Below are 23,510 nucleotides of genomic sequence, written 5' to 3'. Positions count from 1 at the left end.
AAACAGCTCTTGGTCCCTGGAGAACCAGTACAGCAACTCAAGTGTACCACAGAGAGGTGAAGCTAACAAAAACTGCAAGGCAATTTGTTAACTTAAAAATGTATTTTAGTTAAGATTTTTGCTTCCATTTTTACTGGATGATGACAAGGGAATCAAGCCTCAGTAAACCCATGTAACACATGAATTATAATTTATACCGTTTATACAATCTATGCATATATCACACTACATAATCCTACATTTACCACATAAAATCTACACTATTAGAAAAAAACTTGCTAAGTAGAACCATACAGGGTTCTTTGGTTTTTCCCCATAGGGAACCTTTTTGGTGCTGGATAGAACCCTTTGTAGTGTGTACGGTTCTTCAAAGAACTCCCAGTATATGGTTCTACATAAAACCCTCTATGAAGGGTTCTGCCTAGAACTCTCTATGAATGGTTCTACCAAGAACCATTTTATCATCTAAAGGTTCTTCCTAGAACTGTCTGTGAAGGGTTCTACCGAGAACCCTTTTTGTCTTTGGAGGGTTCTTCCTAGAACCCTCTATGAACGATTCCACCAGCATTATTGTCATTTCAATGTCATTATTTATGACAATCATGACATACTATATATCAGAATAACTGCCAGGGTAGGGAAGATTGGATACTGAGACTACCTCAATCATTTGAACTGGAACAACTCTCAGTAACGGGTGCAAAAAATCTAATTATTAACAGATTGGATTAGTTTAGAAAACACTGTTTTTTGTCTTTGTGTAGCATAAAATGTATCAACCAAGCAACGTACTGTACATACAAAAACACTGATATTACAGCAAATCAAACAATTCTGAAAATCTCCCTGCAACAGAGCATGCTGGGAAATATTATATATTGTTCTATGTAGAACCCTTCTTGCCTTACAAAGAATCCTTCTTGCCTTCTAAAGAATCATCAAAGAACCCTTTCTTCCAAAAATGGTTCTTAGGATGTTAAAGGTTCTTGGTAGAATCCTTTGCCTTACAAAGAACCATTGTCTTCCAAAAGGGGTTCTTCTGATCAAAACAGTTGTTGGTAGAACCCTATCCCCCCACAAAGAACCCTTTTTTCTAAGAGTGTAATGGTATGGTAATAGTATGGTAATAGTATGCTAATGCTATGATATGTGGTAATAATGGTAATAACATGGTAATAATAATGGTATGTAATGGTATGTAATGATGGTAATGGTATGGTAATAGTATGGTATGGTAATGGTATGGTATGCATTATGCGGTAATATGTTTTGGTTTCTGTCTGTCCACAGAGCGTGTGTGGTCCTTGGGGTGGTCTTCATCTTGTCCTCCCTGTGCATTCTGGGAAAAGCCATCCATGACCTGGCCACCAAGTTGCTTCCTGAAGTGGTGAGAGACGTACACACGCGCACACACACACAAATAGACACAAATACTCACAGCTGCAAACACCAACACAGAAAACCCTGTAGTGAGACATCAGTGTGATGAATCGGTTATTTTAGAATCTTTCCTCAAAGTCATCACCATATTTTATATACCAGAAGATGTCTTTTTATAGCCCCCTTTTTCTACCTTGTGATGCCAGAAGTCTTCCTCTGTCCTTCTCTGATTCACCTACCCATGTGGTGAAGTGCAAGGCCTGCTGAGGTTAAGGCAAGGCAAAGGAAGCAGAGAAAGGAGTGGCTAGGTTAATCCTGGAATAGTCTCATCTCACTGCTGCCAGGAAATGCAACCTGTTCTACACTTCTGTAGATTGATGCTGCGGTAGAGATTTAAAAAAGTTGCCTCATCAAACCAACAACGTTTCCGTTCTAGATAGATGGCTATATAAGGTATGCAATGGCAGTTATCAGCCCTTATGGCCCTTACAATTTATTCCATTATATATAATCAAGTGCACAATCTTCACATATCCAATGTGATAGTACAATTGTAGGATATTGGTTTGAAGGTTTAAATGTTTCAGTGAATGCAAATTAACCTCAACTCTCTCTCACACTCACTCTCCCTTTCATTCTCTCTATTTGCTGTCTCGGTTGGTAAATGATGGTAAATGATGGTAAATTAGTGATTTCTCTCTGATTTGGAGCCAACACCAGTAATCAGTGAGGCTGTAAAGTCTTTTAAGTCTGCTTCATGGCAACGGAGCGCCAACAGCTGTTATGCGATGTAACCACTGGTCTGAAAACGACAATTAGCTGCTCATTACCACAACAGTCAGGAAGTAAAGTAGCTGATCCACAGCCCAGCCCAGAGTACAGGTCTTCACGGGTCCAAAAACTTGGACCCAATATGCGTAAATATATTTAGAGACCCGTTCCGAACAGAGGGAGAGAGGTGCCACTCTAACAGGCAGGGAGGGGCCGTACTGTTATCGAGTGACATGGGGAGCAGTACACTAATAGCTGCCATAGCTATGTTTTATATCATCCAATATGATGACATTGTACCTGTCCTGACTGCATCAAACCGGGAGAAGCTAGATAAGCTAGCTAGATAGCTAGGCTAACTGAGGCTGCATCAAGCCGGGAGAAGCTAGATAAGCTAGCTAGATAGCTAGGCTAACTGAGGCTGCATCAAACCGGGAGAAGCTAGATAAGCTAGCTAGATAGCTAGGCTAACTGAGGCTACATCAACCTGGGAGAAGCCAGATAAGCTAGCTAGATAGCTAGGCTAACTGAGGCTACATCAACCTGGGAGAAGCTAGATAAGCTAGCTAGATAGCCAGGCTAACTGAGGCTACATCTACCTGGGAGAAGCTAGATAAGCTAGCTAGATAGCTAGGCTAACTGAGGCTGCATGCACTTTCTCATCCTACAGTTACAAACAACAACAACTCCATTCAGAATATTAAGTAGCAGCCTAGCTGTTGGCTCTTGGTCATTGAATCCTGTCCTTCTCCTTTAACATGGAGCGAGGCTCTATGACTGTAGCCTATTGCCGCTTTGATGACCTATGATTGGCCAATAACAACAACAAGCTACACGCACCACTCTCATGAAAAGCAAAGAGCAGCAGCATAAATGATACAATTTCTCTCTCTCTACTGCAGCATTCATGTTCTGATCTGTACGGGCCCTTCTGGACAAGTCAATTCAAATTACACATACCTCAAACCCATGACAATCATGTCAGATCCGACCTAGACCTGTGACATTATTTAGAATTCTGTACCCGGGCCTGCTCGGGTCCCGAATTCCAGGTTCCGGATCAGGTCTCGGTTGTTCGGGTACAGATGGATCCATGACGAGCTCTAGCCCAGAGTCCAACCTTGCATTGCGTTGTCAGGACAGAGATGGAGAGAGGAAACGGGAGAGAGAGAGTGGGACTGAGAGGGAAGGGGGGTTAGAGGAAGTGAGAGAGAGAGAGAGAGAGAGAGAGAGAGAGAGAGAGAGAGAGAGAGAGAGAGAGAGAGAGAGAGAGAGAGAGAGAGAATCAAAGTGAAGAAAGCAGAGGATTGATAGATTAAGATAGAAATTAGGTCTCTCTCTTCCCCTTCAGTCCCCCCTCTCTCTCTTTATCTTTCTTTCTCTCTCTCTCTCTTTATCTTTCTCTCTCTATGTCTCTCTTTCACTCTCTCTCTCTCTCTCTCTCTCTCTCTCTCTCTCTCTCTCTCTCTCTCTCTCTCTCTCTCTCTCTCTCTCTCTCTCTTTAGAACATGTCAGATGCTGCACTCTGCTCTTTTTTTTTGTCTGTTCAGCCTCTTAGAAGTTAATAAGTCCCAAGAATCCTCTCTGCTCCAGTTTAAGTAGCTGCTGGTTGGCTGGTTGGTTGGTTGGTTCTGTAGACAAGGGCCTGTGTGGTCAGGGCTTTGTTTGACAGAGTTTTACAGTATTAAAGGCAGTAATGAGAGTGATTTTGGTACTGTATAACAGGGGTTCTTAGAGTGGGGTCCGCAGACCAAATGTTTACATTAATATTTCTAACAACAATAGATTAAAGAATTTTCACCAAGGGATCCGTTGTTTAGAGGGTGTAATAAAATACAATACAATATAATGTAATATTAACAACTTACAATGTATGTTCTTAACCCTGGGCAACATGGGCCTGGGAGGCTCACAGTGATCCACAAATTAGAATTGAATACTTACTCCATGCTTATTGTATTCCCCCCAATTTGTGTTTAAATTTTGTACATACAGTTAAAGTCGAAAATGTACATACACTTAGGTTGGAGTCATTAAAACTGATTATTTGAACCACTCCACAAATTTCTTGTTAACCAACTATAGTTTTGGCAAGTCGGTTAGGACATGTACTTTATGTATGACAAAAGTAATTTTTCCAACAATTGTTTACAGACAGATTATTTCAGTTATAATTCACTTTATCACAATTCCAGTGGGTCAGAAGTTCACATACACTAAGTTGACTGTGCTTTTAAACAGCTTGGAAAATTCCAGAAAATTACGTCTTGGCTTTAGAAGCTTCTGATAGGCTAATTGACATAATTTGAGTCAATTGGAGGTGTACCTGTGGATGTATTTCAAGGCCTACCTTCAAACTCAGTGCCTCTTTGCTTGACATCATGGGAAAATCAAAAGAAATCAGCCAAGGCCTCAGAAAAATAATTGTAGACCTCCACAAGTCTGGATCATCATTGGGAGCAATTTCCAAATGCCTGAAGGTACCATGTTCATCTGTACAAACAATAGTACGCAAGTATAAACACCATGGGACCACGCAGCCATCATGTGCTGTGCGTTTTGTTGCTGTGCGATTTGCTGCGAACTTTACTTTACTTTGCTAGCTGACAACTTTACGTTTTTTGTTTTGTTTCTGTTTTTAATTACCGTTTATATTTTTAGTTTTTCCATCGCAACTTTTTTCCCTCATTCAACCTTTTCACTCCGGACGCTTTATCTGGACATGGTTCGTCAACACCTTCAACAACCGAAGCTAAGTAGTAACATTAACATGATGTCTTCTAATTGCAGTCGCTGTACTCATAATATACAGGAGAACGATCGCCTTACGGCGAAAATAGCTGTGCTGCAAGCCCAGCTTCAGACGCAATCATTAGGCAAGGGTATTTTCAGTGTAGGAAAGGAAGAAACAGCGTCTGTGCCACCAGTAAGTACAGATAGTAACGTTAGTATAAATCCCCCCGCACAGTCCCCGCAGCCGGACAACTTTCTCATGGCTTCTGGAGGGAAATGCTGTTGGAATGCTCAACCGGTGTCGCTCATTCAGCCGACAGAAACTTTCAACCGGTTTTCCCCATTATGTAGCGAGTCGGAGTCTGAGTCTGAGTCTTCTCTTGTCTCTACTCCTCCCGTTACGGGGTCTGAGACGCCGAAGGCTCCCACCGTTAGCTCTGACAAATTGAAAACCCTAGTCATTGGCGACTCCATTACCCGGATTATTAGACTTAAAACGAATCACCCAGCGATCATACACTGTTTACCAGGGGGCAGGGCTACCGACGTTAAGGCTAATCTTAAGATGGTGCTGGCTAAAGCTAAATCTGGCGAGTGTAGAGAGTATAGAGATATTGTTATCCACGTCGGCACCAACGATGTTAGGATGAAACAGTCAGAGGTCACCAAGTGCAACATAGCTTCAGCGTGTAAATCAGCTAGAAAGATGTGTCGGCATCGAGTAATTGTCTCTGGCCCCCTCCCAGTTAGGGGGAGTGACGAGCTCTACAGCAGAGTCTCAGCACTCAATCGCTGGTTGAAAACTGTTTTCTGCCCCTCCCAAAAGATAGAATTTGTAGATAATTGGCCTTCTTTCTGGGACTCACTCACAAACTGGACCAAGCCTGACCTGTTAAGTAGTGACGTACTCCATCCTACCTGGAGGGGTGCTCTCATCTTATCTACCAACATAGATAGGGCTCTAACTCCTTTAGCCCCACAATGAAATAGGGTGCAGGCCAGGCAGCAGGCTGTTAGCCAACCTGCCAGCTTAGTGGAGTCTGCCAATAGCACAGTCAGTGTAGTCAGCTCAGCCATACCCATTGAGACTGTGTCTGTGCCTCGACCTAGGTTGGGCAAAACTAAACATGGCGGTGTTCGCCTTAGCAATCTTATTAGGATAAAGACCTCCTCCATTCCTGCCATTATTGAAAGAGATCGTGATACCTCACATCTCAAAATAGGGTTACTTAATGTTAGATCCCTCACTTCAAAGGCAGTCATAGTCAATGAACTAATCACTGATCATAATCTTGATGTGATTGGCCTGACTGAAACATGGCTTAAGCCTGATGAATTTACTGTGTTAAATGAGGCCTCACCTCCTGGTTACACTAGTGACCATATCCCCCGTGCATCCCGCAAAGGCGGAGGTGTTGCTAACATCTACAATAGCAAATTTCAATTTACAAAAAAAAAAATGGCGTTTTCGTCTTTTGAGCTTCTAGTCATGAAATCTATGCAGCCTACTCAATCACTTTTTATAGCTACTGTTTACAGGCCTCCTGGGCCATATACAGCGTTCCTCTCTGAGTTTCCTGAATTCCTATCAGACCTTGTAGTCATAGCAGATCATATTCTAATTTTTGGTGATTTTAATATTCACATGGAGAAGTCCACAGACCCACTCCAAAAGTCTTTCGGAGCCATCATCGACTCAGTGGGTTTTGTCCAACATGTCTCTGGACCTACTCACTGCCACAGTCATACTCTGGACCTAGTTTTGTCCCATGGAATAAATGTTGTAGATCTTAATGTTTTTCCACATAATCCTGGACTATCGGACCACCATTTTATTACGTTTGCAATCGCAACAAATAATCTGCTCAGACCCCAACCAAGGAGCATCAAAAGTCGTGCTATAAATTCTCAGACAACACAAAAATTCCTTGATGCCCTTCCAGACTCCTTCTGCCTACCCAAGGACGTCAGAGGACAAAAATCAGTTAACCACTTAACTGAGGAACTCAATTTAACCTTGCGCAATACCCTAGATGCAGTTGCACCCCTAAAAACGAAAAACATTTGTCATAAGAAACTAGCTCCCTGGTATACAGAAAATACCCGAGCTTTGAAGCAAGCTTCCAGGAAATTGGAACGGAAATGGCGCCACACAAAACTGGAAGTCTTCCGACTAGCTTGGAAAGACAGTACCGTGCAGTACCGAAGAGCCCTCACTGCTGCTCGATCATCCTACTTTTCCAACTTAATCGAGGAAAATAAGAACAATCCAAAATTTCTTTTTGATACTGTTGCAAAGCTAACTAAAAAGCAGCATTCCCCAAGAGAGGATGGCTTTCACTTCAGCAGTAATAAATTCATGAACTTCTTTGAGGAAAAGATCATGACCATTAGAAAGCAAATTACGGACTCCTCTTTGAATCTGCGTATTCCTCCAGGGCTTAGCTGTCCTGGATCTGCACAGCTCTGCGAGGGCCTGGGATCGGGAGAGACACTTAAGTGTTTTAGTACTATATCTCTTGACACAATGATGAAAATAATCATGGCCTCTAAACCTTCAAGCTGCATACTGGATCCTATTCCTACTAAACTGCTGAAGGAGCTGCTTCCTGTGCTTGGCCCTCCTATGTTGAACATAATAAACAGCTCTCTATCCACCGGATGTGTACCAAACTCACTAAAAGTGGCAGTGATAAAGCCTCTCTTGAAAAAGCCAAACCTTGACCCGGAAAATATAAAAAACTATCGGCCTATATCGAATCTTCCATTCCTCTCAAAAATTTTAGAAAAAGCTGTTGCGCAGCAACTCACTGCCTTTCTGAAGACAAACAATGTATACGAAATGCTTCAGTCTGGTTTTAGACCCCATCATAGCACTGAGACTGCACTTGTGAAGGTGGTAAATGACCTTTTAATGGCGTCAGACCGAGGCTCTGCATCTGTCCTCGTGCTACTAGACCTTAGTGCTGCCTTTGACACCATCGATCACCACATTCTTTTGGAGAGACTGGAAACCCAAATTGGTCTACACGGACAAGTTCTGGCCTGGTTTAGATCTTACCTGTCGGAAAGATATCAGTTTGTCTCTGTGAATGGTCTGTCCTCTGACAAATCAACTGTACATTTCGGTGTTCCTCAAGGTTCCGTTTTAGGACCACTATTGTTTTCACTATATATTTTACCTCTTGGGGATGTTATTCGAAAACATAATGTTAACTTTCACTGCTATGCGGATGACACACAGCTGTACATTTCAATGAAACATGGTGAAGCCCCAAAATTGCCCTCGCTAGAAGCCTGTGTTTCAGACATAAGGAAGTGGATGGCTGAAAACTTTCTACTTTTAAACTCGGACAAAACAGAGATGCTTGTTCTAGGTCCCAAGAAACAAAGAGATCTTCTGTTAAATCTGACAATTCATCTTGATGGTTGTAAAGTCGTCTCAAATAAAACTGTGAAGAACCTCGGCGTTACTCTTGACCCTGATCTCTCTTTTGACGAACATATCAAGACTGTTTCAAGGACAGCTTTTTTCCATCTACGTAACATTGCAAAAATCAGAAATTTTCTGTCCAAAAATGATGCAGAAAAATTAATCCATGCATTTGTTACTTCTAGGTTAGACTACTGCAATGCTCTACTTTCCGGCTACCCGGATAAAGCACTAAATAAACTTCAGTTAGTGCTAAATACGGCTGCTAGAATCCTGACTAGAACCAAGAAATTTGATCATATTACTCCAGTGCTAGCTTCCCTACACTGGCTTCCCGTTAAGGCAAGGGCTGATTTCAAGGTTTTACTGTTAACCTTTAAAGCGTTACATGGGCTTGCTCCTACCTATCTTTCCGAGTTGGTCCTGCCGTACATACCTACACGTACGCTACGGTCACAAGACGCAGGCCTCCTAATTGTCCCTAAAATTTCTAAGCAAACAGCTGGAGGCAGGGCTTTCTCCTATAGATCTCCATTTTTATGGAACAGTCTGCCTACCCATGTGAGAGACGCAGACTCAGTCTCAACCTTTAAGTCTTTACTGAAGACTTATCTCTTCAGTAGGTCATATGATTGAGTGTAGTCTGGCCCAGGAGTGTGAAGGTGAACGGAAAGGCTCTGGAGCAACGAACCGCCCTTGCTGTCTCTCCAGGGCCGGTTCCCCTCTCTCCACTGGGATTCTCTGCCTCTAACCCTGTTACTGGGGCTGAGTCACTGGCTTGCTGGTGCTCTTTCATGCCGTCCCTAGGAGGGGTGCGTCACTTGAGTGGGTTGAGTTACTGACGTGAACTTCCTGTCTGGGTTGGCGCCCCCCCTTGGTTGTGCTGTGATGGAGACCTTTGTGGGCTATACTCGGCCTTGTCTCAGGATTGTAAGTTGGTGGTTGAGGATATCCCTCTAGTGGTGTGGGGGCTGTGCTTTGGCAGAGTGGGTGGGGTTATATCCTTCCTGTTTGGCCCTGTCCGGGGGTTTCTTCGGATGGGGCCACAGTGTCTCCTGACCGCTCCTGTCTCAGCCTCCAGTATTTATGCTGCAGTAGTTTATGTGTCGGGGGGCTAGGGTCAGTTGGTTATACCTGGAATACTTCTCCTGTCTTATCCAGTGTCCTGTGTGAATTTAAGTATGCTCTCTCTAATTCTCTCGTTCTCTCTTTCTCTCTGAGAACCTGAGCCCTAGGACCATACGTCAGGACTACCGGGCATGCTGACACCTTGCTGTCCCCAGTCCGCCCGGCCTTGCTGTTATTCCAGTTTCAACTGTTTCTGCCTGCGGTTACGAAACCCCTACCTGTCCCAGACCTGCTGTTTTCAACTCTTAATGATCGGCTATGAAAAGCCAACTGAGATTTATTCCTGATTATTATTTGACCATGCTTGTCATTTATGAACATTTTGAAAATCTTGGCTCTCTCTAATTTTCTCCTTCTCTCTTTCTCTCGGAGGACCTGAGCCCTAGGACCATACGTCGGGACTACCGGCCGTGGTGACTCCTTGCTGCCCCCAGTCCGCCTGGCCTTGCTGCTATTCCAGTTTCAACTCTTCTGCCTGCGGTTATGGAACCCCTACCTGTCCCAGACCTGCTGTTTTCAACTCTTAATGATCGGCTATGAAAAGCCAACTGAGATTTATTCCTGATTATTATTTGACCATGCTTGTCATTTATGAACATTTTGAAAATCTTGGCTCTCTCTAATTTTCTCCTTCTCTCTTTCTTTCTCTCGGAGGACCTGGGCCCTAGGACCATGCATCGGGACTGCCGCCCGTGGTGACTCCTTGCTGTCCCCAGTCCGCCTGGCCTTGCTGCTATTCCAGTTTCAGCTGTTCTGCCTGCGGTTATGGAACCGCCACCTGTCCCAGACCTGTTGTTTTTCAACTCTTAATGATCAGCTATGAAAAGCCAACTGAAAATTATTCATGATTATTATTTGACCATGCTTGTCACTTATGAACATTTTTGAACATCTTGGCATAGTTCTGTTATAATCTCCACCCGGCACAGCCAGAAGAGGACTGGCCACCCCTCATAGCCTGGTTCCTCTCTAGGTTTCTTCCTAGGTTTTGGCCTTTCTAGGGAGTTTTTCCTAGCCACCGTGCTTCTACACCTGCATTCTAGCTGTTTGGGGTTTTAGGCTGGGTTTCTGTACAGCACTTCGAGATATTATCTGATGTACGAAGGGCTATATAAAATAAAATTGATTGATTGAAATTGATTGATGTAGCTCAGGAAGGAGACGCGTTCTGTCTCCTAGAGATGAACATACTTTGGTGCGAAAAGTGCAAATCAATCCCAGAACAACAGCAAATGACATTGTGAAGATGCTGGACGAAACTGGTACAAAAGTATCTATATCCACAGTAAAACGAGACCTATATTGGTGTAACAGTATAACTTTACGTCATCCCCTCGCCCCGACACGGGCGCGAACCAGGGACCCTCTGCACACATCAACAACTGACACCCACGAAGCGTCTTTACCCATCGCTCCACAAAAGCCGCGGCCCTTGCAGAGCAAGGGGCAACACTACTTAAGTCTCAGAGCAAGTGACGTAACTGATTGAAATGCTACTAGCGCGTACTCGCTAACTAGCTAGCCATTTCACATCCGTTACACTCACCCCCCTTTCAACCTCCTCCTTTTTCCGCAGCAACCAGTGATCCGGGTCAACAGCATCAATGTAACAGTACAACTTTAAACCGTCCCCTCGCCCCGACACGGGCGCGAACCAGGGACCCTCTGCACACATCAACGACGGTCGCCCACAAAGCATCGTTACCCATCGCTCCACAAAGGCCACGGCCCTTGAAGAGCAAGGGGCAACACTACTTAAGTCTCAGAGCAAGTGACGTAACTGATTGAAATGCTACTAGCGCGTACCCGCTAACTAGCTAGCCATTTCACATCCGTTACATCGGCATAACCTGAAAGGCCGCTCAGCAAGGAAGAAGCCACTGCTTCATAACCGCCATAAAAAAAAACAGACTACGGTTTGCAACTGCACATGGGTCAAAGATCGTATGTTTTGTAGAAATGTCCTCTTGTCTGATGAAACAAAAATATAACTGTTTGGCCTTCATGACCATCGTTATGTTTGGAGGAAAAAGGGGGAGGCTTGCAAGCTGAAGAACACCATCCCAACCGTGAAGTACGGGGGTGTCAGCATCATGTTGTGGGGGTGATTTGCTGCAGGAGGGACTGGTGCACTTCACAAATAGATGGCATCATGAGGAAGCAAAATGATGTGGATATATTGATGCAACATCTCAAGACATCAGTCAGGAAGTTAAAGCTTGGTCACAAATGTGTCTTCCAAATGGACAATGACCCCAAGCATACTTCCAAAGTTGTGGCAAAATGGCTTAAGGACAACATAGTCAAGGTATTGGAGTGGCCATCCCAAAGCCCTGACCTAAATCCCAACTGAAAAAGCATGTGCAAGCAAGGAGGCCTACAAACCTGACTCAGTTACAGGAATGGGCCAAAATTCACCCAACTTATTGTGGGAAGCTTGTGGAAGGCTACCTGAAACGTTTGACCCAAGTTAAACAGTATAAAGGCAATGCTACCAAATACTAATTGAGTGTATGTAAGCTTCTGACCCTCTGGGAATGTGATGAAGGAAATAAAAACTGAAAAAAAAATATTATATTATTCTGACATTTCACATTCTTAAAATAAAGTGGTGATCCTAACTTACCTAAGACAGGGCATTTTTACTAGGATTAAATGTCAGGAATTGTGAAAAACTGAGTTTAACCTTTCAAGGACACACGTTCCGCTAGCGGCACACCCCCCCCACCCCCACTGAAAAGGCAGAGCCGCGAAATTCAAAAATTTTTTTTTTTTAAATATTTAACTTTCACACATTAAAGTCCAATACAGCTAATGAAAGACACAGATCTTGTGAATCCAGCCAACATGTCCGATTTTTAAAATGTTTTACAGGGAAGACACAATATGTAAAGATGTAAATCTATTAGCTAAAAACACATTAGCATAATCCACCATCTTTAATTTGTCCACCAACAACAGTAGCTATCACCAATTCGGCTAAACTAAGATATTGATAGCCCCTAACCAAGAAAAAAACTCATCAGATGACAGTCTGATAACATATTTATGGTATAGGATAGGTTTTGTTAGAAAAATGTGCATATTTCAGGTAGATGGCATAGTTTACAATTGCACCCACCGTCACAAATGGACTAGAATAATTACAATGAGCAACGTGTTTACCTAACTACTAATCATCAAACATTTCGTAAAAATACACAGCATACACTAATCGAAAGACACAGATCCTGTGAATACAGACAATATTTCAGATTTTCTAAGTGTCTTACAGCGAAAACACAATAAATCGTTATATTAGCATAGCACATGTGCAAACATTACCCCAGCATTGATTCTAGCCAAAGAGAGCGATAACGTAAACATCGCCAAAATATATAAATTTTTTCACTAACCTTCTCAGAATTCTTCAGATGACACTCCTGTAACATCACATTACAACATACATATACAGTTTGTTCGAAAATGTGCATATTTAGCCACCAAAATCATGGTTAGACAATGAGAAAAGTAGCCCAGCTGGTCAGAAAATGTTCGTGCGCCATATTAGACAGTGATCTAGTCGTATACATAAATACTCATAAACGTGACTAAAAAATATAGGGTGGACAGCGATTGATAGACAATTTAATTCTTAATACAATCGCGGAATTACATTTTTTAAATTATCCTTACTTTTCAATACAGTTTGCGCCAAGCGAAGCTAAGTAAAAAAAAATGGCGTCCTAAGCCACTAACATTTTTCGACAGAAACACGATTTATCATAATAAATTGTTCCTACTTTGAGCTGTTCTTCCATCAGAATCTTGGGCAAAGCATCCTTTCTTGGGTCTAATCGTCTTTTGGTGGAAAGCTGTCCTCTTGCCATGTGGAAATGCCAACTGCGTTCGGCATGAATTGGAAGCGTGCCCAGAGATTCACAGTGTCTCAGAAATAAATGTCCCAAAATCGCACTAAACGGATATAAATTGCTATAAAACGCTTTAAATTAACTACCTTATGATGTTTTTAACTCCTATAACGAGTAGAAACATGACCGGAGAAATATTACTCCCTACACTAATGCTTGGAACAAGTGCGGGTCGGTGGCTACCTCGCGCATGACGCACCAAGAAAAGAGTTCCTACCTACAGGGTTTTTACATTTATAGTGCCTGTGATTGCGCAATCGACACCATTCAAATCGTCATCACGTAAAGGCATCCAGGGGAAGACGTAAGCAGTGTCCGTATACTCATAGGAATAACAGTGGCCTTAAAACTGACTCCAGAACAGGGGCCAAAATTTCTGAAATCTGACTCCATGTCAGGGAAATTGCTGTAGAATGAGTTCTGTTCCACTTAGAGACAAAATTTCAACGCCTATAGAAACTATAGACTGTTTTCTATCCAATAATAATAATAATATGCATATTGGAAGATCAAGAATTTTGTAGGAAGCCGTTTCAAAAATTACACGATTTCCATAAATAGTGACAACAGCACCCCCTAGCCTTAACAGGTTTTAAATGTATTTGGCTCAGGTGTATGTAAACTTCTGACTTCAACTGTACATGCACTGTAATTTAAATCTAAAATCCTTAGTTGCTACATCCATTTATAGAATATCATGATATACCCATATAGAATATCATGATATACCCATTGATTAGTGAGAAATATAACTTCATGAGTTTAGTTCTACTGTCCTACCCCATCAGAGCATAAAATATTATCTTGTTTTACGCCAATGTTTTTAAACAACGTAAATGTAAACAAACACTATTCAGCCTCAAAATGTGGATAAACTATTATTTTGATATCATGGATTGTCAGTCCTTGCATCCATAGCGCTGTCTATGAATTTGAGAGTGGTTACTGTACATTTCTCCATGCTCATCCCTCAGCTTTTTACCAAATCAGAGATGTTTGGAATTGCAGGAAATTAGCTTGAAAACTGCAACATTTGCTCTCCGATGACAAGTGCTGGGCCTTTAAAATGTTCCTTCCCGATGACATGCACTGCCAAAGTCAGAGTAACACTCTGACTGCTATGCTATTTCTATCTCACTCGAGTTGTGAGGGGTTCCCTGATTAATTTTATTTATCACAAAAGGGGTCCCCGACACAAAGAGTTTGAGAATCCTTGCTGTATAATTAAGCAATAAGGCCAGAGGAGGTGTGGTATATTGCCAATTTTTGGGGGGTCATGCCTGCATTCAGGGCTCAAACCACCCAGTTTATAGTACATTTTAGACTCTATAGTGATTGAACAGATCAGGCCCCAACGGGCCTGTCTTCACATACTCACACACATTCTCACAATCTCCCTCCAACTCTCTGGCCTGGCTCTGTCTATTTCACAACATCCCTCTTCATCCTTCTCCCATTTGTCTCTGCTTCTCTGACTCTTAACAGTGATGACTGTGAGGGAAGCGAGTTTAAAAAGAGTCGATACAATCTTTCGCCTGACAGATTTTTACTGCAGTGTCCAAATGTAACTCACTTTCCCGCAGCAATCTTTCTCTAACTCTAGTGTCATTTATACCAAACACAATCTGATCTCGAAGCGTAGATGAGGTTAGGTCTACAAAATTGCCCGTCTGTGCTTTTAATTTAAAATCTGTAAGAAAGACGTCAAACTTTTCACCTTGCTGTTGTACACGACAGCGAAACACACAACGTTCTTAATAAGTGTCGTTCTTCTTAGGTGAACAATATTCATCAAAATTATCCAGTACCTCCGTGAACTCATCTTAATCCTCCTCATTTGCAAACGTGAAGGATATATAGATCCCCGTGTTCCCGCTATAGAGCAAAGAGAGCATCGTTCACTCCTGGTACCATGTATTACTATGTGGGTTATATCGAGCAAAGACGACCATCACCATCAATCATAGTTAACGAGTTTTTAACGTTATTCCACCATTGACACACATAAACCACAGATGATGTAAAAGAGTGTCGTAAACCACCACTCAGAATCACATTGATGCAGGTCCAAAGACTCATTTGACTGGCTCTCCTTCTAAACAGTCTCAGTAGGCTCATCTGTAGTTAACCTGCCTGGGCCTATGGCCAAGTAAAATCTACCCCAGGGGTACATTGTGCTGCGCCCACACAAACACACACACACACACACACACACACACACACACACACACACACACACACACACACACACACACACACACACACACACACACACACACACACACACACACACACACACACACACACACACACAGTCTTGTACAGCTAACCTTGTGGGGACATACAATTCAGTCCCATTCAAAATCCTATTTTCCCTAACCCCTAACCCTAAACCTAAACCTAATCCTAACCCGTACTCTTACCCTAACCCTAACCCTAACCCTAACCCTAACCCTAACCCAAAAACCTAAACTTTATCCTAACCCTAAACCTAACCCTAGCTCCTAACCCTAACCCTACAACTAACCCTAGCTCCTAACCTTAATATTTAACTTAATTCTAACCCTAACACTAATTCTAACCTTAACCCTAAACCCCCTAGAAATAGCATTTGACCTTGTGGGGACTAACAAAATGTCCCAGCTGGTCAACTTTTTGTTCGTTCACTATTCTTGTAGGGACTTCTAGTCCCCACAAGATTAGTTAAATACACACACACACACACACACACACACACACACACACACACACACACACACACACACACACACACACACACACACACACACACACACACACACACACACACACACACACACACACACACACACACACACACACACACACACACACACACACACACACACACACACACACACACACACACACAGTATCTAGTAAGAGACAGTGTTTAGTGGATAGAGGTCAGGTCTAGTAAGAGACAGTGTTTAGTGGATAGAGGTCAGGTCTAGTAAGAGACAGTGTTTAGTGGATAGAGGTCAGGTCTAGTAAGAGACAGTGTTTAGTGGATAGAGGTCAGGTCTAGTAAGAGACAGTGTTTAGTGGATAGAGGTCAGGTCTAGTAAGAGACAGTGTTTAGTGGATAGAGGTCAGGTCTAGTAAGAGACAGTGTTTAGTGGATAGAGGTCAGGTCTAGTAAGAGACAGTGTATAGTGGATAGAGGTCAGGTCTAGTAAGAGACAGTGTTTAGTGGATAGAGGTCAGGTCTAGTAAGAGACAGTGTTTAGTGGATAGAGGTCAGGTCTAGTAAGAGACAGTGTTTAGTGGATAGAGGTCAGGTCTAGTAAGAGACAGTGTTTAGTGGATAGAGGTCAGGTCTAGTAAGAGACAGTGTTTAGTGGATAGAGGTCAGGTCTAGTAAGTATAGTGGATTGAGGTCATGGCTCTCAATTCAGACTGGGGAGGACTGGAAAGGAGGGAGTCCTAAACTGAGTCAAAGGTCAGGACAGGCAGAGGGCTTGGTGCAGCAATGTGGTGGTGGTAGCTCTGTGTGTATGTGTGGAATACCTGGATGTGATTCCTCTCACGTCCACCCTCCCTCTCCCTCAGTGGCCAGTGAGTCTGGAACCTGATTAAAAATGGAGGAGTTAGAATGGTTTCCCAGATGCTGTGTGGAAGTGGACCTTTAATTTGAGCCAGGGATAAATGACAGAAAGAAAGGAAAAACACCTTCTGTCTCTCTCTCTCTCACACAACCGTCTCACAGACAGAAGGTGTTGGAGTCTGAACATGCAGAGGGAAGGGAAGATATCTCCATATTAGATAGATGAACAACCAGTAATGCTGTTCAGTATTGATTCCAGACCGCAGTTTGACTTGGTAAAGGCTTCTGATGTGGGGAATAAGAGGGAACACTCGAATTGTACTGGGGTGCTTTGGGGAGGGTTGTGTGATTTTGTTATTCAATGTGTTTGTATGGGCTAATAGCAGTAAGGCCAAATAAAATGTTTCAGCAAATAATTGTTTAAATATATTTGTTTGATACTTCAAGGGATCTTAAAATTTCAAATCAAATGGCAAAATTATCCTTGGTATGACCTTAATGATTCCATATAGCTTAGTAGTACCCCTAAGATAGGGCTTAGACTGTTTAGTGGCAAAAATAAGGGTTTAAATACATGTAAATAAAAAATAACTAATGTTTCCTGATCTTTTTTACATTTCTCAGATATAGGACAGACAACTCAGAACAAACGTAATTTTAATTTTGGGACTAACTGGTGATCCATGTAGTGAATCTGTTATTCAATGTGTTTGTATATGATGGCTTAGACAGGTCTTAGACTCTTATGTGTTAAATGTTGCCTGTAAAATAGGCCTACCTGGTAGAATGATATATCAAGATGGCAGGGTATGCAAAACATTTGTATCTGGGAGCTTAAATATCTGAAGTGAGCAGTACTACTTTCATATGAGTAATACAAATACAGTTTTTTTGAGTAAGGTATGCGTAAATGTAACGCCCCCACTAAGCCACGCCTCCAATAATTTCTCAGTGTGCCTTGCATTTTCGATTGAATTGTAGATTTACCACCAATGACTGTATTTGTTAGTGACAGAGATTTTAATTTTCAGTCCTGTGGCCTTCACCAAGTGAGTTCCTAGGTGAATATTATCATTATAACTGAACCATTACATATATCATAAGGCCTTATACAGTGGCCTGAAACTCCTAGTTTACAGGCCACATCAGGCCTGCAAGTAGGGTTGTAAAATTCCACAAACTTTCACAAACATTTTCCCAGTCATTTTCCAACCAGGATTTATGGAAAAACCTGTGAAATGTACCTGAATTTTGCAACCCTAACTGTAAATCACATTATGCTGGCTTGCAAAGTGATGTGTAATTCCTGTTGGAATCTAGCCAGCTTTAGGCTATCCAACAGTTGAAATGTGTATTCACCTGCAACCTGCATTCATAATGACTCCCAGGGTTAAAAACAGTGGGAGGAAACTATCTAAGCCATTTAAACCATTTCAGTAATGGGTGCAAAAATGTAGTTTATAAAACAATTATATTTGTGTAGCAAAACATTCTATCAATCAATCACTCAATGTACATGCAAAAACACAGATATTAAAAATATGTCCCAAAAATCTACCTGCAGAAGAGCATCCTGGGAAAAAAGTTCATTTGTTTTCATATCTTTAAAAAATGTAGTTGGTGTGACTTCTCATTAGTTTTGAGTCAGTACCACATAAACATTTTAATTAGGGCTGCAATCCCGGTAACGGGATTGATATGACAACAGCCAGTGAAAGTGCAGGGCGCCAAATTCAAACAACAGAAATCTCATAATTAAAATTCCTCAAACATACATGTGTTTTATACCATTGTAAAGATAATCTTGTTGTTAATCCCACCAAAGTGTCCGATTTCAAATAGGCTTCTCAGCGAAAGCACCACAAACGATTATGTTAGGTCACCACCAACTCACAGAAAAATTCTGCCATTTTTCCAGCAAAAGAAGGGAGTCACAAAAAGCACAAAAAGAGATAAAATGAATCACTAACCTTTGATGATCTTCATCAGATGACACTCATAGGACTTCATGTTACACAATACATGTATGTTTTGTTTGATAAAGTTCATATTTATATAAAAAAATCTGAGTTTACATTGGCGTGTTACGTTCACTAGTTCCAAAAACATCCAGTGATTTTGCATAGCCAAATCGATTCAACAGAAATACTCATCATAAATGTAGATGATAATACACATGGAGATGATGTAGATGATAAATGTAGATGATATACACATGGAATTATCGATATACCTCTCCTTAATGCAACCGCTGTGTCAGATTTAAAAAAAAACTTTGCGGAAAAAGCAAACCATGCAATAATCTGAGACAGCGCTCAGAACAATAGTCAAATTAGCCGCCATGTTGGAGTCAACAGAAACCAGAAATTAGATGATAAATATTCCCTTACCTTTGATGATCTTCATCAGAATACACTTCCAGGAATCCCAGGTCCACAATAAATGCTTGATATGTTCGTTAATGTCCGTTATTTATGTCCAATTAGCTACTTTTGTTAGCGCATTTGGTAAACAATTCCAAAGTCACGAAGCGCGTTCCCTAAAAGCTGACGAAATGTCCAAAAGTTCAGTAACAGTCAGTAGAAACATGTCAAACGATGTATTGAATCAATCTTTAGAATGTTGTTAACATAAATCTTGAATAACGTTCCAACCAGAGAATTACATTGACTTCAGATGGAACAGAGCTCCCTCTTATGTGAACGCACATGGTCAAAGAATGGTCATGGCAGACCTGACTCATTTCCCTCTCATTCGCCCCCCCTTCACAGTAGAGGCATCAGACAAAGTTCTACAGACTGTTGACATCCAGTGGAAGCCGTAGGAAGTGAAAACTCATTCATATCTCACTGTGATTTCAATGGGATCTTGGTTGAAAATCGAACAGCCTCAGAATTTCCACTTCCTGTTTGGATTTTTTCTCAGGTTTTTGCCTGCCATATGAGTTCTGTTATACTCACAGACATAATTCAAACCGTTTTAGGAACTTCAGAGTGTTTTCTATCCAATACTAATAATAATATGCATATATTTGCAACTATGACTGAGGAGCAGGCCGTTTACTCTGGGCACCTCTGTGCACCTTTCATCCAAGCTACTCAATACTGCCCCTGCAGCCACAAGACATTTTAGGTAATAATGACTTTTCATTGAGTTTGACTACAATTACTAGAAGTATTTGAGTTAAAAATGCCTTGGAGTTTACATTGGATATACAGAATATTGTATCAACAAAACATGTGTCTATACCAATCTGTTTGTCACCTTTTGTTTCACTAAGGGCTCTATTCAATCCGGATCGCGGAAGTTCAGCGTTACAGCGTGATTGGAATTTAAATGCAATGTTCTCGCGTTAGCGGAGACTGCCTTCACGGTAAATGGTAATATTTCGTGTCAATCGGAAATTACTTTTACATTTCTGTTCTATCACTTCAGCGACACAGATTAAATAGAGCTCTAATACTGGATAGGAGGCATCATGTGTTTGTGAAGCAGTGTTTTATCACAGTAACACCATACCAAACATAATGACCTTGTGGAGAGGAGAGGCACATACTGCCAGCCTGGCTGTGCCATATTAATATTAATGACACTGCTGAAGACTTAACAAGAGCATTCCGTAACTATTTGACTAATCTCACTGTAGATTTTCTACCTTTTGTCCTTTCTATTCTCTCCCTCTCCCTCTCCCCTCCACTCTCTTTCTCTCTCTCTCTCTCTCTCTCTCTCTCTCTCTCTCTCTCTCTCTCTCTCTCCTCTCATCTCCTCTCCTCTCTCTCTCTCTCTCTCTCTCTCTCTCTCTCTCTCTCCATTTCTCAGGATGACTTCCTTTTCAGTGTGTCTATTGTCAGTGGGATTATGTGTATTATCCTGGCTGTGTTGAAGTTCATGCTGGGGAGAGTGCTGACCAGTAGAGCCCTCATCACTGACGGTAGGCCAGGAAAGACTGACTCATATATACACACACACACACACACACACACACACACACACACACACACACACACACACACACACACACACACACACACACACACACACACACACACACACACACACACACACACACACACACACACAGACACACACGCAGACACACACACAGACACACACGCAGACACACACACTCACAAATACTGTACCAAGGGCTTGCACAGCATGCCTACTTGAACTGGAGCCAATTAAAGCAGCGATATAAGGCCTTGTGCCAGGGAGGTGAGAAAAATGGGAGAAAGTCAGAAAAACAAATTATGGTAATAAATAAGAGCTGAGGGGTGACTGGTGTACGTGGTCCAGCTGTAGACACTCCTCTCCCACGGGCTCAAAGTAGAGCCTCACCCCCTCCCTCCATCCCTCTCTCCCTCTCCCCATATACCTGTTCCCTCACTCTCTTTGTTGGTATTTTCTGTCTCTCTGTCTCTCTGTCTCTGTCTCTGTCTCTGTCTCTGTCTCTGTCTCTCCCTTTTCCCTCTCCCTCCCCCTTCTCTCTCCCCCCAGGTTTTCCCAACACACAAAGCAACAATCCAATAAGTCTGATGTTGCTGTTCTGTTCTCAGACCCTTTTCACTAATTTCCCACCAGACAGACATGGAGGCAGGCACATGATTTTTTAACTCCATGGTGTGTTATTGATGTGGTTCTTCTCTGTGGCTGTAGTGTTTAACTCCATGGTGTGTTATTAATGTGGTTCTCTCTGTAGCTGTAGTGTTTAACTCCATGGTGTGTTATTAATGTGGTTCTTCTCTGTGACTGTAGCGTTTAACTCCATGGTGGGGGGAATCATGGGTTTCTCCATCCTCATCAGTGCTGAGGTGTTCAGACACCACCCTGACGTCTGGTACCTGGACGGATCCATCGGCGTCATCATCGGACTCGTCATCCTCACGTATGGGGTCAAGTAAGAGAAGTGTAGCCTGCACGCACACACAGACAGACATGCTCACTTATGTAAACAGACAGTCACATCAGAAGGTCACATGAAGACATTCACACACACTCACATGTACATACATCAGGGTTAGGCTCAATTATTCATTTTGGAATTGACTCCCAATCAACTCACCTACAGGATGTAGAATTTTAGTCAAATAATGAGTTTCATTGAATCTAACAGGTCACATCTCCAGATACCAAATAATATATCACTTTTCTCTGGAAACAATGTTCATGTACTCTTTTAACCTTAGTGCTTAGAATAGCCAATTATATTTCCATTTCTTTGGCATCTTTTTGAAGGCCTCTGGGTCAACTTCAGGATTAAATTAATGCATTCTGGGAAATGTGGTATTTTCCCCCCATATTGAACAAGCATGTACAGTTGAAGTTGGAAGTTTACATACACTTGTTTGGAGTCATGAAAACTCGTTTTTCAACCACTCCACAAATTTCTTATTAACAAACTATAGTTTTGGTAAGTCGGTTAGGACATCTAAGTAATTTTTCCAACAATTGTTTACGGACAGATTATTTCACTTATAATTCACTGTATCATAATTTACATACACTAAGTTGAATGTGCCTCTAAACAGCTTGGAAAATTCCAGAAAACGATATCATGGCTTTAGAAGCTTCTGATAGGCTCATTTCCATCATTTGAGTCAATTGGAGGTGTACCTGTGGATGTATTTCAAGGCCTACCTTCAAACTCAGTGCCTCTTTGCTTGACATCATGGGAAAATCAAAAGAAATCAGCCAAGACCTCAGAAAACACATTGTAGACTTCCACAAGTCCAGTTCATCCTTGGGAGCAATTTTCAAATACCTGAAGGTACCACGTTCATCTGTACAAACAATAGTACACAAGTATAAACACCATGGGACCACGCAGCCATCATACTGCTCAGGAAGGAGACGAGTTCTGTCTCCTAGAGATTAACGTACTTTGGTGTGAAAAGTGCAAATCAATCCCAGAACAACAGCAAAGGACCTTGTGAAGATGCTGGAGGAAACAGGTACGAAAGTATCTATATCTACAGTAAAGTCCTATATCGATATAACCTGAAAAGCCGCTCAGGAAGGAAGAAGCCACTGCTCCAAAACCGCCATAAAAAAGCCAGACTACGGTTTGCAACTGCACATGGGGACAAAGATCGTACTTTTTGGAGAAATGTCCTCTGGTCTGATGAAACAAAAATAGAACTGTTTGGCCATAATGACCATCATTATGTTTGGAGGAAAAAGGGGGAGGCTTGCAAGCCGAAGAACACCATCCCAACCGTGAAGCACGGGAGTGGCAGCATCATGTTGTGGGGGTGCTTTTCTACAGGAGGGACTGGTTCACTTCACAAAATAGATGGCATCATGAGGACGGAAAATTATGTGTATATATTGAAACAACATCTCAAGACATCAGTCAGGAAGTTAAAGCTTGGTTGCAAATGGGTCTTCCAAATGGGCAATGACCCCAAGCATACTTCCAAAGTTGTGGCAAAATGGCTTAAGGACAACAAAGTCAAGGTATTGGAGCGGCCATCACAAAGCCCTGACCTCAATCCTATAGAAAATGTTTTGGCAGAACTGAAAAAGCGTGTGCGAGCAAGGAGGCCTAAAGGCCTGACTCAGTTGCACCAGCTCTGTCAGGAGGAAATTT

The 23,510-nt window shown here is 42.1% G+C and overlaps 1 protein-coding gene across 2 annotated transcripts in view; it reads left to right on the top strand.

Moving 5' to 3' along the window:
* Nucleotides 1–23,510, top strand: part of LOC129816650 (transmembrane protein 163-like) — a 117,637-nt gene that overhangs the window by 90,932 nt on the left and 3,195 nt on the right. For both annotated transcript variants that reach the window (XM_055871395.1, XM_055871394.1), the window contains exons 5-7: nt 1,291–1,387; nt 20,741–20,852; nt 21,677–21,818. In XM_055871395.1, coding sequence (XP_055727370.1) covers nt 1,291–1,387; nt 20,741–20,852; nt 21,677–21,818 — 351 coding nt within the window. The remainder of the gene's footprint in view (nt 1–1,290; nt 1,388–20,740; nt 20,853–21,676; nt 21,819–23,510) is intronic.

Source organism: Salvelinus fontinalis, chromosome 19 (genome assembly GCF_029448725.1).
Source record: "Salvelinus fontinalis isolate EN_2023a chromosome 19, ASM2944872v1, whole genome shotgun sequence".
NCBI lineage: Eukaryota > Metazoa > Chordata > Actinopteri > Salmoniformes > Salmonidae > Salvelinus > Salvelinus fontinalis.
This window is presented reverse-complemented; position numbering and strand designations above follow the sequence as displayed.